General features: G+C 36.4%; 2 protein-coding genes across 2 annotated transcripts; both read right to left on the bottom strand.

The window, feature by feature from the left end:
* Nucleotides 1-3,293: 3,293 nt before the first annotated feature.
* On the bottom strand, nt 3,294-8,845 carry LOC104213782 (DNA repair protein RAD5B-like). Its single transcript, XM_009763323.2, has 7 exons — nt 7,083-8,845; nt 6,880-6,979; nt 6,401-6,513; nt 5,732-6,302; nt 5,438-5,509; nt 4,583-4,681; nt 3,294-3,647 (listed from the first exon to the last, which is right to left on the bottom strand). The coding sequence occupies exons 1-7, from the start codon at nt 7,121-7,123 to the stop codon at nt 3,525-3,527; spliced, it is 1,119 nt and encodes a 372-aa protein (XP_009761625.1). The 5' UTR covers nt 7,124-8,845; the 3' UTR covers nt 3,294-3,524.
* Nucleotides 8,329-8,727, bottom strand: LOC104213781 (uncharacterized). Its single transcript, XM_009763321.2, has one exon. The coding sequence runs from the start codon at nt 8,725-8,727 to the stop codon at nt 8,329-8,331; it is 399 nt and encodes a 132-aa protein (XP_009761623.1).
* Nucleotides 8,846-17,087: the final 8,242 nt, after the last annotated feature.

The raw sequence follows: 17,087 nt of genomic DNA, 5'->3' as shown, positions 1-17,087 counted from the left end.
TCATATTAAAAAGATAAATTATACATGGAGTTTCGAAAGGGTAATATTCTTTCCATTAATATGTGTGATTTTCTACCGTCAAATGCAAGGTAAAAATTGTACGGGGTGTCCTATTTAGTCGATCCCTTTTAATTTATACTCGTTTTATTTTTCCGTTTGCATTTGTATCCATTTTTTTTGTTAAAAGTGTTTTAAAAGACGATTTTGCCCTTCAGGACTATTGACAAAATCGTAGACTGCAGGAAAAAACTTTAGCATGTTTTGGCATGAAGTTTTAGCAAGTGAACTAAAAAACTTAAGTATGTTTAATCTGAAGTTTTAGCAAATGAACTAAATAACTTAAGCATGTTTAATCTGAAGTTTTAGCAAATGAACTAAATAACTTCAGCATGCATTAGCAAAAACTCATTAGAAAATTACATACTGCAAGACAAAAACTTAAGCATGTTTAGTCTGAAGTTTTCGCAAATGAACTAAATAACTTCAGCATATTTAAACTGAAATTTTAGCAAATGAACTAAATAACTTCAGCGTATTTAGACTGAAGTTTCGAATAAAACTCATGAAAAAACTGTAGACTACATGGTAAATAACTTCAGCATGCATTTCATGAATGAGATTGGAGATCACGCGATTTATTAGGGGTGTAATTGTCATATTATTACGGAATTTTTGTCAATTGGCTACCAAATCAATAAATTTTAAAAATAGGGTATAAGTTAAAAGGTGGCACAAATATAAAGTACGGCTACAAATACCCCAAGTGCAGGGGCGGATGTAGCCCTATAATATTAGATCCAATTGAACCCATAATTTCGATGCGAAATATAAATTTATGTATAAAAATCACTAAAATCATAATAATTACAGGTATAAATCTATAACTTAAAAATTATAATGAATTCGGTATTAAGAACCTTAAATGTTGAACCTATAAGATTTAAATTTTAGATTCGTCTCCGCGCTATCGAGGATAGAATCGACATCGTTATTGTATCTGGTATTATTACAATTTTTTGCCGTTAAAGTTCAACTTACGTGGTCAGTTTTTATCCTTAGAACATCGCAAGTCGCACAGTAGACAAAAAATTTTATTTTGTGTCTCATACAATTAACACTAGTTATATAAGGTAATTTTTTTATTTTATAGTTTTGTGAATCCAGATTTTTGTGGACCCAGAAGTATAAGATTGGGGTCCACAAATTTATGAGACAAAAATGAACCTCGTACAATTAATATCAGTTGTACGAGACACAAAATAAAACTTGTCGACAGTAGACAAACTCACCTGGGATCAAATATTTCTTGTTATCTTCATTGTCTTGATCTTGCTGTCACCGCCTGTATCTGACCCATATACTCCCTTTGTTTCAAGAATTTAAGATAAAATACAAGATTATATTGTTTCGCCTTTGATTATGAGTACGGGTGGCAAAATAATTGATCACTTACGGTTCGTTTGGTATAAGGTATAGGAAGGTATAAGGGTAGTATAAAAATTTAATATCATCTTAATACTCTGTTTGGTTAGCAAATCAGGTATAAGTTATCCCGGTATTAATTTTAACACTGGGATAACTTACACCTTATAGAAGGTGGGATAATTAGCACCGGTATAACTTATACATTCTTCTTAGAAATTATACAATTGTCATTCTTAATACAACATACCAAACAATAAATAAACAACAATCTCAGCATAACTATTCTCAGCATAACTTATCCCAATATAACTTATACCGGTATAACTTATACCGGTATAAATCATATTCCAACCAAACGACCCCTTATATTATCTACTAAAAATGGATTAAATAATAAATTTTTTAAAAATAAATCAAATATGAATAAGAGCTATATTATTTATTTAAAAAATAGATAATCAGTGAATAATTAATAGATTTAACTTTTATATTTATAAAACCTCAAATTGGGATTCCTCAAGTTTGGGCGAATATGAATTATCCCAAAAGTGATCATATTCAAGAAGTCATGGATAATCTGGATATCCATATTATTCGCCGATTAACCCATCTTTTATCCGTATTAAATATGGGCCGGCTCAGATAATTTATCCATTTTTTCATTACTCGCTTTGACCCGTCTCATATCCGACCCGACCCACACGTTTGTCACCCCTAATTATGAGTATTAATTAGTTTCAAGAATTATTTTAAACTACAATAATAATAGCAAACTTAGTAAAATATCACAAGTGGACTCTTGGAAGGTAGTGTATATGCAGACTTTATCCCTATCTTGAAAAGATAGAGAGGTTTGTTTTTGATAGACCGTCAGCTCAAGAAAAGATGAAACGAAATATTAGCAGGCTCTATAGAAAGGCTAGAAAATACAAGAGTCGCCAATCGAATCGACCAACAAATGATAGGTCAAAGAGATGGGCTCGTTCAACTAATCAATAATCCCCGGACCTACCTAACACAGATGTCCATTCGAGAAAGAGTCCATACAAAACTTGTTTGAAACTATTAGAATGATTCAGTTACCATTTGAATGAGTCCATCTCTTAAAGAAAGGTGACATGCATAGATAGAGATTGAAGTAAGGATGCATAGAAACCCAATAAGAGAGGAAATAGTCTTTCATTTTGTACTAAAATGATAAAACTAGTTATTCTATATATAGAAGGCGAGAAAGCTAATTCGTCTATCTCATCTTCGTAACCAAACAACTCCTAAGGCTTTTCATGTTAGGATACTTATCGAATTATTAAAGGTAGAATAATCTAATAGACACTTGTTTAATTTTGACATGTTAATCGCATTACTTTATAGGTTTACAAGTGGACATCTCTAATTTATGTAATTTCTTTTATTTTTAAAAATAATTTTTTATAAACACATATATATTATGACATATTTAACAAATCATACGTTTTTTTAAAAAAAATAATAATTAAATTTCATGCTCAATTAAATAAAATCACATAAAATGAAACTGGAAGAGTAACACATTATTCTTCCAAGATAAGAATTGTCATTTGATCATTAGAATATCTGTAGTTCTAAAGTTGCCTACTGGCCAAAAACAATTGAACCATCATTGACAAAGGCGAATATAGCTTTTCAACTACGGGCTCAACTGAATCCAGAATGCGTATAAATTTATATATAAAATCCTACTAAATTTTAACAAATATTAGATTTAAACTTATAATTTTAACAGTATAATGAGTCTAATACTAATAATTTTAAAAGTTAAGCAAATTAAATTTAAATTTTAAATCCACCTCTCATCGTTTACAGACGAAGAATATACAAAACCTATGGACTTAAAAAGCCAAAGCATAGACAAAAATAACATATCTTAAAAAAAAGAGGATCAACCAACCCATAGTTTGTTACTTTTACAAGACTTTACAAAATTCAGGTGGAATAGTTGGGACTATACAAAAAAAAATTATCCACCTCTTGAGCATTAATTTCCTTTTTTCCCTCTTTTTTCTCTAATTTTAAATCCAATTATATAAATATAATTGGGATTTTTAATTGGTTAAAATCAACTATCGAAAAAGCATCTTGAGTTCTTCAAGTCTAGCTGAACGTACTTCTTCATCAGTCAAAGCTCCAGCTATCATCCTTTGCTTTCTTGCTTGTACTTGTTGCATTCTTTCTTCTACTGTGTCCTACACCCCATTTTCCATAAAGACAATCATTAATATTTATAAACTAAAATACAAAATTAACAAAAATTTTAATACAAAGTTGTAAAAAAAATAAAATTAACCTTTATTCTTGTATTTATGGAAATAGATGAAGAAATCACTCATGTAGTTTTGGACTATATTGCTCGAACTCTCTGAAAATGTCACCGGGATCGTGTCAGATCCTCCAAAAGTAGTGTATTTTTTGAAAATCCGACATGGATACGGCAGCATTTTTGAGAGTCCGTGCAACATAGGTTTTGGACCAAGTGGTGCACTATGAATAAATCGAGTTTTAATGCTAGGTCACATGTTTAACATAATTTTTTCTAAAATAAGATATATATAGAGAGAGAGAGTCAATGCAAAGAATTTATACTGAACGGTCGCTCAAAAAATATTTACAAGTAGAACTCTTTAAAACATGAGATTTATAATCTTGATAATATTATATATTACATGCTACAAGTAAAAACAATCTATGTAAAAGTTGACTCGGTTGATATTTGAACCCTAATTTTTCGTGATTATTACTTGTATAAATTATCTCTAGATTACGCCCTTAGATGTCTATGTGACATGTTTGATATATTTTTTTCTAAAATTCCCTCCCAATTTAAGAGGATCTATAGTATCTCTACATTTCCTCTTTGGGGTGACTTGAACCCAGGACCTAACGGTCGTGGGTGGAGGTGCTTTACCAACTGAGCAAGCCTCAATTGTCATGTTTGATACTTAGTTATATATGAAGAAAAAACTAAGAAGATTAACTTGACTTTATATTATATGAGGAGGAATTAACCACAAAGGCAAGCATATAATAAACTTAGGATTCTTTCTTAATTCTATCAAGAAAATTATTTGGAAGTGACAGTAATATAATGTGTAAGACAGCTTTTGTAATGAGGAATCTTTACCTTAACAATGAACCTTCTAACACGAACTGTATTCTTTTGACCAATACGATGAATTCTCATTATTGCTTGCTCTTCTACTGCAGGATTCCACCATGGATCCTACAATGATTAAAAGTAATAACATCAACAATCATATGGCAAGAAACTGAAAGAGAAAAGGACAGCCCGGTACACTAAACTCCCGTTAAGCGTGGAATTCAGAAAAGTGCTGGACCATAAGGGTCCATCGTATGCAGTCTTAACCTGCATTTCTGCAAGAGACTATTTACAAGGCAAGAAATAGAAAAGAGAAACATAGAAAATATATACTCCCTCCGTTTCAATTTTTGTGAACTCATTTAACTGGGCAGGGAGTTTAAGAAAATAGTGAAAACTTTTGAACTTGTGGTGTAAAAATGAGGCACATATATTTTGTATGGTTATAAATCATTTCATAAAAGTAAATTGTTTCCACATAAGGAAAGTAGTAATTCTTTTGGCACGGACTTAAAAAATAGGTTCATATAAATTGAAACGGAGGGAGTATTATATTTCTCGTGTCCTTCAAAAGTGCATGTGTACTGGATCTAGTGGCGAAACTAAGAATTTTATTTAGGGTATTCAAACTTGAAATAAGTAAAAAAAAATCCCTAATAAAGGGTGTTCAATATATGTTATATACCATTAAATTCTAATAATTTATCTATATATACCGCGTAATTTTTCGACTAAGGGTGGTCAACTATGTACCTTCACCCCTGAATGGATCCTCCAAAAATTATTCATTTAGGAGGATCTAACACGAGTGCGGCATCATTTTTGAAGGATCCAACCAACATATAATATATACATATATATGTATGAGAAAGAGATTACCATGAGGAAGACATTAGAAGCTGCTGTTAAATTCAAGCCCACACCTCCAGCTTTTAGTGACATTAACAAAATCTGAACACATTGAAATAAAATAAAAAAGGTTAGAACTTCAGAAGAGCTGAGCAAAAAATATTGAAGAAAACAGATTAGTATATTGGTACTATGTTGCTCGACTCTCCAAAAATATTGTCGCACCCACGTTAGATCCTTCAAAAAAATACTATCTTTGGATTATCCGACATGCACTCGACGATATTTTGGAGAGTCGGAACAACATAGATTGATACTACTTACTGTTTTCTCATTAGTCTCACTGAACTCTTTCAAGACCCTTTCTCTTTGTTTCTTCACCAACTTTCCATCAAACCTCAAATATCCAATTTTCTTTTTCTTTAGTGGAATTTCCAAAAGATCAAGAAATGTAGTCCATTGACTAAACACAATGCTCTTTTCACCAGAACCTGATTTTCTTATAGATTCTAAACATTCCAACAGTTTTGAAACCTTATATGATTCTTGCCAATTCTTCTCAACAGCAATCCTAAACCGATTTTCGGATGGACACGTAAATAGCTCATTTTTCCTTATCATTTGTCTACAAATTGGACAAAGTCCACTTGCTGGAGTTCTCCAGCTTGAAAGTAGACATTCTCTGCACATTCTATGAGCACATGGTGTTAACACAGGATCATCTGCTGACTCAAGGCATATAGGACATTCTGTATTTTCGCCATTACGAATTCCTTCAACTACTTCTTCTACATATGCTGGTGTAGGTGCTTTCTGTGTTGTAGAATCAGGATTTGTTTCCAAGAACCTTCTTGCTAGCTTGTCTAAGTCTGCAAATTCTTGTGTATCGCTTCGACTGCATATTTACAAGCAGTAAATATATAGTGTTAGATCCATGAAGAAACTAACAAGATATGTTGCTCAAGTTTTAATAGATTGATGACTCATTTTAACCTCATAACAAGGAAAGGATGATTGCAACACTGCCTCAATCGAAGTAGTAATTCGAGAATATTAGCATAGTTGTGAAGAACTTTTCCTTGTGCCACAAACTGATCAAATTGAACCTGGTTTATTCACCAAAAACAAAAGTATAAAACATACATTCCATTAGCAACAACGATCATTTCGCGTTCAAGAATACAAGAAACTCAAAGCAATTAAATGGTAAAATTTCAAGAACCAAACAACATTCAGGGGCCGTTTGGTTCAAGGGATTAGGTAGGTTATCCCGGTATACATTTTGTTATTAAATGTATCCCGTGTTTGGTTAGATGTATTAGTTACCGGTATTATTTTGTACCAAAATCTTGATATAATTATCACATATAGAAAGTGGGATAAGTTATCCAAGTTTTGATCCTGGTTATCGTTATCCTGATTTTGAACCAAACGACCCCTCAAATTTTACATTGGAAGAATCTTATTCTTACTTTAGATCTCTTGAAGAGGGCATCATAGAAGTCATGTTCGGCTTCTGATTGTATACACTGAATGACTTGAATATCAGTCGGAGGGAGAACAAGTATCAGCCTGATTTCAGAAGAAAATATGTAAGTGCTGAGTAAAAAGCTATGTATGCATCAATTGAAAGAAGGGTAGGATAAAGAATATTTGAAAAAAGTAGAATAAGTACCTTCCTTCTTTGTCCTTGGTATCCTTTGTTCTCCTCAACATAAGTGGCCTCAAAATGGCTTTGATCAATTTTAGAGCGCTTTGATCACCATTTTCATAAGGTCACTGTATTAACTTGTTCCACCTATATTAGGGGCAAAGTGGATTGTCTCTAGTTGGACCTAGCTAAAGGACCTCATTTTTTTTCCCTTTTCATTGAATCAAGGTTTAAGTGTTTTTGGCAATAACTTGTTGGAGGTAAGAGTCTAGAAGCTTTCTTACTATATTTTTCAATCAAGATTTAAGTGTTTTTGGCAATAACTTGTTGATTGCTTTCTAATTATGGCTTCAGAATGGACTTCAGAACTAAGTGTAAGAGTAAACTTAAAATTTCCCACTTAAGGTCACCCCACGGAAATTTGTGATGATATAGTTGTCCTTGAAATGAGATCTTGTAGATGTGAGGGATTGAATGGTGTAACTTTGTTGTCCTCATTCTTCTTTTGCACAAAGTTTGCATATAAGATTTGCAACAATCTCAAACTTAGGAGAGTAACATGGAAATGTAAGGAAAAGGTGAAAATATGTTTTCAAGTTTTGAAGGTGAGCGAAGAAGATAACTAAAGAAACATAAAAAGCTAGGAACAGACTACAGAGTTACGGAAGCCTACGCCAATACCCAAATGAAAAAAATGTTAATTTGATAACACCATATAGCATACAGCCTTGCTATCTGAAATATGTTCTCTACATTATTCAATTCATGATAGCCTGTGTCACTATTCCTAGCTGGAATTTTGGCTAATGAGCATTAACTGGGCAAAAACCTAGCAACACCCTATAAACCAACAGATATTAACTCTAAAAGGAGCGCTAGTCAATCAATCATAGCTATGTGTTAATTAACCTAAGTCATGCATCTATTGTGTTAGTGCAAATACCGGGATAAGTTAGCAGGATAGGCGCATCTGGTGAGTCCCAATCTTGCTGTTGAACCAAGTCCAGTATTTAAGCGGAGAAGGATAGAGGGGCGGGCCTATTATTGGCGGAGTTTGGCTATCAAAAAAATGGGGGATAAATTTCTCCTATTAAATGCGGAAATTAACAAACCAAATTGACAAGATCATCAACAATTCAAACCCGATCATTCCCAAATTTTCAGGAAAAAAAAAACTTTCTAGGGATTATTATATATAAAAACAAAATTCCCTATTCAGCATTATAAATGAATCTATGAGATCACACAAGATCCAAAAGGAAGAGTCAAATTACATAATACAAATATAAACACCAAGAACAATAAGAGAGGTACCAAAAAGAGCAAGACCAACGCGGGTCTCTTCACCAAGAATCAATCCAAATACAGCAGTGGCAGCGAAAGTGGTGGCATTGGTTACAGGAACAGCTAAAGAAATGGGTGTATCACTGAGTATTGCAAAGAAAGTAGCTGAAGCTGACAGGTTTAGGAGAAATGGCAAAGAATACTGCCATATCAACACAAGTTTGAGCCAATTCTTGAGACTGGCCATTACTGGGTTCTGGGGTGTGTTTGGTTGAGGTAAAGATTTGACGGTTTCGTCCCATTTGATTGCTCCTTTTCGCATCAGGGCATTCGTCGCTCCCCAAACAAGCCCTACTGCCACCATCTTCTCCACTTCTCCTACCATCTTTTAGTGACTTTCGATTTGCTTCTGAAAATATCAATTTTAGTTAAAGTGTGTCCATATTTAAAGAAAAATTATCATAAACACAATTTAAGTACGTTATTATAGGCTTGTAGCTTTCGTGGATGAATTTTGGTATTTTAAAATGTATTCATAATCCATAAATAAATAGTTTCAAATAAATTCGTTTACAGTACCAAAAGCACTTTTTCCATCACTTCAATTGACCTTTAAAGCTCCTTTTGGCTAACTAATTATAATTGAAAGCTCGATTCCTATCTATTTAATTAAAAATAAATGCGGCTAAAATTTTTTAAAACACGTAATCAAGTTAACGTTCGAATTCATGCTTGTTACGGTACAATTGAATTTATATACGTAATTTACAGATAATTAAATTAATTTGATCCTCAAATAATTAAAGAAATGTGCAATACTTAGCCTTGAAATAAAGATGAAATCACGAAAAACAGTAATTCTAGGGGCAGAGCTTCCGAGCACAACAGTGATGAAACCAAAGAACAAGGAAGTAAAATTGTATAGAGCTTTTAATCGATTATAGCGTATGTTTGCCAGAAAAGTCCTCCTTTACAATGATAACAGAGCTCATTATTTACAATTATGCCTAGGAAACAAAGTCCTAAGATCGTGCTATTCTTTAGTGTCAATTATGAGGGTCATTGATGAAGGTTTAATGGCGAGCATAAATGACAACTTCTCTGTAACGGCCAGTGCACTAAATGATGTGGAATATTCTTTATTAAATGCTACCGATAGAAGAATATTTGTTGTATCTTTTTGGGTGTCATTCTTTCCGGTGATAAACGGGATAATTGCCTTTGGTTCTAACTGCCCCCCGCCTTGAGTTCCACATGTCATCTTGTTAAGCGGTCACTTAGCATAGCGTATTTTACCGTATACAGATAGTCCACCTGCTTTCCGGACACATAACTTTGTGTCACCGGGAAGTTGGTAGAAACACTCTTTTTGGCGGGAACTACTATGATTCCCTCTGAAAAGCTTCTGACGGTTGATTAGACGCATGTCTCCCCGCATTTAATGCCCCGAAAATGTGTTATCCCACGATTCAGCATAGCTTTTGCCGGTTATCGAGGTAATCATGGCCACGAAGTTAGCCGCATAAACCTTTACTTATACGCATCAACCTTCTTTACTCATACTCCATAACTCTCCAAACTTCCTAAAATCTTCTTTATTGTTCTTCAACCTTTCTTTAACTTCTTTCAAACAAAAAAGTTTTTTCTTCATCCATAACATATAATGGCTTCTGCTTCAATTAAATTGACCTTTAAAGCTCCTTTTGGCTAACTACTTATAATTGAAAGCTAGATTCCTATCTATTTATTTAGAAATAAATGCGGCTAAAAAATTTTAAAACACGTAATCAAGTAAACATTCGAATTCATGCTCGTACAGTTAAATTTATACGTGGTTTCTAGACAAGCGAATAATTTAATCCTGAAATAATTAAAGAAATACGCAATACTTAGCCTTGAAATGAAGATGAAATCACGAAAAACAGCTTCCTGAAATATTGAAGAAACAACTTTCTAGACAAGCGAATAATTTAATCCTGAAATATTGAAGAAACTTTAATATTCTTTTCACATTGTACTTAGGTTTCAGCTTCCTGTAAGTCTTTGTTTATTTGATTGGTAGACCATCTCTGTTTTACAAATGATATCATTTTGGCAACGGCTTCATCCTTTCGGGAATCATGGAACCGCACTCATAAGTTCCTTATTTAATATTTCTTCTACTAGAAATCCTTTCATATCTGATTTCGCCCGATTCAGCAACTCAATGGGTTCTACCCAGCTTTGAAGCTATACCGTGCTGCTTTGACACGCAGTGCACGGGATGCCCTGGAAACTTCGAGCAATTTTCCATGCTCGAGATAATTGATGGTATCATTCCTCCAGTCCTAGACCAAATTAGTTGTATTTACCTCGTAGCAGTTGTCTGCATCCAAGACCGAGTGCATCAATTGTACTACCATCCCGGACTCTGACCCTTTCATTTTCGTTGATAAACCGAGGTTAGCTAGTGCATCTGTTTCAGTGTTTTCTTCCCTCGGGATATGAGTAATCGACCACTCCCGAAATCGAGCCAGCAGAGCCTGGACCTTTACCACATATTATTGCATGCGCTCCTCTTTGGTTTCGAAGATCCCGTGGACCTGATTTACCACCGGCTGTGACTCGCACTTGATTTTTATGACCTCGGAATCTAGTCCCCAGGCCAGTTCGAGTCCTGCAATCAAAGCCTCATACTCTGCTTCATTGTTAGTTAGAGGGACCATTCTGATGGCTTGCCTTAGGGTTTCTCCCGAAGGCGTGGTTAGTATCATGCCATGCCTAGACCCTTTTACGTTGGAGGCCCCGTCCGTAAAGATTTGTGACTTAATCGCAGTCCTTGGTTTATATTCTATGTCGAATTCTCTCATTTCAACGGCCCATTTGGCCAACCTACCCAAGAGTTCGGGTTTGTGAAGGATGTTCCGCAGAGAAAATGTGGTCACCACGGCTATCGGGTGACATTGGAAGTAGGGCCTCAACTTTCGAGCGGCGACTATGAGAGCTAAGTCCAGCTTCTCCAAATACGGGTAGTGAGCTTCTAGTTTCGTTAAAATTTTACTAATATAATAAATGGAAGATTGCGCACCTTCGTCCTCGCGGACTAAAACTGCACTTACCTCCACTTCCCAGACTGCAAGGTAGACCAATAGTGTTTCACCTACCTTTGGTTTTGAAAGTAACGGAGGGCTTGATAAGTACCTTTTCAAATCTCTCAAATCTTGTTGGCACTCCGGGGTCCATTCGAAGTTGTTTTTCTTTTTGAGCAGTGCGAAGAAACGGTGGCATTTCTATGACGACCAGGAAATGAACCTGCTCAAAGCGGCCAATCTCCCAGTGAGCCTTTGGACTTCTTTCACACTTGACAGCTGGTCTGGGATGTCTTCGATGGCCTTGATCTTATCGAGGTTTACCTTAACCCCCTTTCGTGATACCAGAAATCCTAGGAACTTGCCAGAGCTAACCCTAAACGCACATTTCTCGGAGTTAAGCTTCATGTTATGCTTCCTTAGGATGCCAAAGGTTTCTTCCAGATGCTTAAGGTGGTCACCTGCATTCAAAGATTTAACGAGCATATCGTCTATATAAACATCCATAGTTTTCCCTATTTGTTTTTCAAACATCTTGTTTACGAGCCGCTGATAAGTGGCTCCAGCGTTCTTCAACCCGAAGGGCATCACATTATAGCAATATGTGCCGAAATTCGTTATGAACAAAGTCTTTTCCTGATCTTCCGGGTTCAGCTTAATTTTGTTGGACCTGGAATAAGCATCGAGGAAACTCATTAATTCGTGCCCGGTCACCGCATCGATCATTTGATCGATGTTTGGCAGTGGGAACGAGTCTTTCGAGCATACCTTATTCAAGTCCTTATAATCTAAACACATACGAAATTTATTGTTCTTCTTAGAAACTACTACTACATTAGCTAGCCAGTCTAGGTACTTTACCTCTTGTATCGAACCGATGTCAAATAAGCGAGTTACCTCTTCTTTAACGAATTTATTCCTAGCCTCCATAATAGTGTATTTATTTTATCTTACCGGAGGGATGTTGGGATCAAAACTTAGCTTGTGTACGGATACCTCCATTGGGATACCTGTCATGTTTGCAGGCGACATGAAAAATAATCGACATTAGATTTAAGAAATTCAATAAAGCCAGACCTAAGCTCGGGGTGCAGTCATGTTGCCAAGTGGAGTTTCCTTTCTAAGAACTTTTCAAATAATGCAACTTGCTCGAGCTCGTCCACCATGGATTTTGTTGCATCCGTCTTTTCTGGTACCTGGAAATACCTTGGCACCAGATAAGATTCTGACACTTCCACCCCCGGGCTAACCCCATTTGATTTAGGATCGAGCGGCCGTGTAGCTTTTATGCCGCGTGCTCCTTCCCTTTGCTACTAGAGACAAAATCGCATTCATCTCCCTTGATGCCAGTTGGTCTCCCCTTATCTGTCTAATTCCTTCAGGTATTGGAAATTTCAGCAACTGATGATATGTTGATGGTACGGCTCTCAACTCGTACAACCATGCATTCCCAAAGTAATATTATATCCTATATCACCATCCACCACATCAAAAAAAGTCGTTTTCATCAATCCTTCAGCATTCATGGGCAACAAAATCTCTCTTCGGGTTATCACGCTCGTGAGGTTGAATCCGGCGAGGAGTTTTGTGGTCGGAATAATGCTTCCGATGAGTTTAGATTTCTCCAATACCCTTCATTGTATGATATTGGCCGAACTTCCTAGATCCACTAGAACACATTTGATTTTAAAGTCTAACACATTTAACGAAATCCATAATGCGTCGTTGTGCGATAAAAACAATCCATCTGTGTCCTCCTCCATGAAAGTGATGTTGTCTTCAGCAACTTTCCAAAGTCTCTTGCTATGGGTTATTGATACTTTCATTTTTTTTTGTGCCGAGAAAGTGATCTCGTTCCCCCCGAATATCATGTTGATCGTCTGGCATGAGGGATCTTCTCCTGCTTTCGAGGGTTCTATGTGATCCCGGTTGCGATCATAGTTGTTCCTGGCCCAGACACTTAAGAATTCTCTGAGATGACCATTCTTCAATAGTGTCGCCACTTCTTCTCAGAGATATCGGCAGTCCCCAGTCTGACGGCCATTGATCCTGTGGTATTCACACTATAAGTTGGGATCCCTCTAGTTGGGATCAGATCTCATCGGCTTCGGGAACCGTGCTTCTTTGATGTTTCTCATAGCTTATATCAACTCTGCTACACTAACATTGAAATTATATTCTAAAAGCTTGGGTAAGAAGAATCTCGGGCACCTGGCTCTTCTTTGACCTGCAACGATCTATTGTTCTACCGCGATAAGTCCTTCTATCGGTAGCAAACTTGTCTGTTGATCGGAAGTTTTTGCCGTGGCCTTCGGTTCTTTCGTAGGGCAAAAACCGGCCCCTCGAAGACTGACTATCCGTGTCAAAATTGTCTTTTGATTTTACTTTATTCTTCTCTAGCCCTTTTTCCGACGACGGGAAGCCAACCTGATCATCTTTGATCCTTATCTTCGACTCGTAGCGGTTGTAGATATCCGCCCAAGTCGTTGATTGGAACTCAAGCAAGCTTTCCTTCAGTTTCCGAGAAGTGTCTGAACTACTCGGATTCAGACCCTTGGTGAATGCTTCAGCCACCCATTCGTCTGGAACAGCTGGAAGCAACATCCTCTCTTTTTGGAAATGGAAACGAACTATCGCAGCAACTCGGATTCTCCTTGTGAAATTTTGAATATGTCAGCCTTCCGGGCATGCACCTTTCTGGCCCCGGCATGATCCTTAATAAAAGAATCTGCGAGCATCTCAAAAGAATCTATGGAATGCTCAGGTAATAGCGAATACCACATCAAGGCTCCCCTCGTGAGAGTCTCTCCAAATTTTTTTCAGCAAAATAGATTCAATCTCGTGAGCAGCTAAATCATTCCCCTTCATCGTCGTTGTATAGGTGGTAATATGCTCCTGAGGGTCTAAAGTTCCATCATACTTTGGCACATCGAGCACTTTAAAATGCTTCGGGATTAATTCTGGTATCGCGCTTGGTTTGTACGGCAACTGAGTATACTTCTTTGAGTCCGAACCTTTCAGCACTAGTAGTGCGCCCAGGATTTAGTCCATGCGGGCGTCCACTTCTCTCATAAACTGTAAAAGTTCATTCTTAAAGGTATCATTTTCGTTATTGGGGCCGGATTCGTTCCCCTCAACCCCATCGGAACCAAGCTCGCCCTCAAGGTGTTTTTGTCAACCCTATGAGTTATTTGATTTGCAGGAGTGCCGGGAGGAACTGGATCTCATCTATTCACGTTATTGGAAGCCCCGATAATGCCTACTTCAACTTCGTCATAACCTTATCCTGCCGTGTGAGATGGCCTATAATGATCTCTTGTTGCTCTTGTAGGACCCTTACCGCATCAACAACATGCTCTGATTCAGCATCATCAGAATTTGTCTCCCGGACATGTTGCGGGTACTGCCTGTCGTGGACCGGCGTGGAATCGTTCCCATCATAGTGGATGTCACTGATTGATTCCTCGAAATGCGGCTGGTCTCATCGAACCATAAGATTATGTGTGTTGTTAACACCGCTATTTGCCATTTTTTATGATTTTTGCCAAGACAATAATCAAAACACGTTAGTAAAAGAGGCAAGGATCAACTTAATTACACGGTGGGCGCCAAACTGTTTACCCATAAAATGGTATAGTTGAATTTATACATGGTTTCTAGACAAGTAAATTAATTTGATCCTGAAATAATGAAATAATTAAAGAAATGCGCGATACTTAGCCTTGAAATAAAGATGAAATCATGAAAAATAGTAATTCCGGGGGCAGAGGCTCCGAGCACAATAGTGATGAAACCAAGGAATAAGGAAGTAAAATTATATAGAGCTTTTAATCGATTATAGATTAAGTTTGCCAGAAAAGTCCTCCTTTACAATGATAACAGAGCTCACTATTTATAGCTATGCCTAAGGAACAAGGTCCTAGGATCGTGCTCTTCGTTAATGTTAATTATGAGGGCCATTGATGAAGGTGTAACGGTGATCATAAATAACAAATTCTCTATAACGGACAGTGCACTATATGCTGTGGAATATTCTTTATTAAATGCTACCGATCGAAGGATATTTGTTGCATTTTTTTGGTGTCATTCTTTCTGATGACAAATGGGATAATTGTCTTTGGTTATAACTGTCCCCCGACTTAAGTTCCACGCCTGTTAAGCGGCCATTTAGCATAGCATATTTTATCGTATACAGATAGTCTCCCTTTCCGGTGATTTAACTTTGTGTCACGGGGAAGTTTGTAGAAACACTCTTTTTGGCGGGAACTACTATGATTCCTTCTGAAAAGCTTCTGACGGTTGATTAGACGCAAGTCGCCCAGCATTTAATGCTCCGAACACGCGTCATCCCATGATTCAGCATAGCCTTTTCCGGTTATCGAGGTAATCACGCCCACAAATTTAGCCACCTAAAGCTTTACTTATACGCATCAACCTTCTTCACTCATACTCCATAACTCTCCAAACTTCCTAAAACCTTCTTTGTTATTCTTCAACCTTTATTTAACTTCTTTCAAACAAAAAAACTTTTCCTTTATCAGTAACATATATTGGCTTCTTCTTCGAAGAACACCTGCTCTTCAAAGAGTAAGAGCAAAGCCAAGGACGCTCCTCCTCCAACAGTGGCCACCATCATCCCTAGAACTCTTGTTACAACAAAAGACTTTGAAGAGAAATTCCCTTCGGCTAACCCTCATACGTAGGCCGTTGGCAAATACCCTTCTTCCATCCGCCCTTCCAATATTTCTATTGTGAAGGAAGATTGCCGCTGCCAAGGTTCGGACATTGTTTCCCCTGATATAACAGAGCGTATAACCCTACCCGAGGAGGGTTTTACATATTTTTACATGTATCCAATTACTTTGGGTGCGTTTTCTTTGAGTAATTATGATAATTTACACTGCCTCTATTTCAAAAGTTTGACATTATTTCATTATTAGTTCGTTTAAAAATGATTGTCACCTTTTAATATTTCCTTAATAGGAAGCATTTATAGCCACACAAATGTTATTACAGGTTTCAGATCACAAGTTTTAAATGTTTTACTGACACACAAATGATATGGCTTATTTAATATCACATATCTCAAAAGTCCTCCTTTCTTTATTAAAATTTATGCCAAGTCAAATTAGGACAATCTTTTTTAAACAGATGGAGTATAAATAAGTAGCTAAGCCAAAATAACAGAGGATTGTTTTATTTGTGCAATTGTTATGAGGTTATAGTTATGTTACTATTACAAAGCATTATTATTTTTTTCAAAAGAAGTTCCTAAAATGTCTTCCCGGATATGCTCATTTGCAAACATTGGAGTATCAGAACTATAAGATTTCCAAAAAACTTTTTATTAGCATCCTCCTTCGCTAGAACATTTGCTATTTTATTCTGCTCCCTGAAGTCATACTTGATCTCCTGATTTCCAATTGTTGCATCATCAACCTGCAATCTTGAATAGTAGGCTCGTAGTGGTACTTCCTGTTTGAATCATATTGATTACCCTAGTTGAGTTTGTGAAAATTTCTTATAGTGTCAGATTGTGCTCAACTACTAATTTAAGTCCTTGCATAAATCTGTTAGTTCAGACTTTTTATTAGTGGAATGAGAAATTCCTCCCATGAAGCCAATGACCCTGTCTCCATTGTTATTTCTGATTAGGCCTCCTATTCTCCCAACTCCA

This window comes from Nicotiana sylvestris, chromosome 9 (assembly GCF_000393655.2).
Source record: "Nicotiana sylvestris chromosome 9, ASM39365v2, whole genome shotgun sequence".
NCBI lineage: Eukaryota > Viridiplantae > Streptophyta > Magnoliopsida > Solanales > Solanaceae > Nicotiana > Nicotiana sylvestris.
This window is presented reverse-complemented; position numbering and strand designations above follow the sequence as displayed.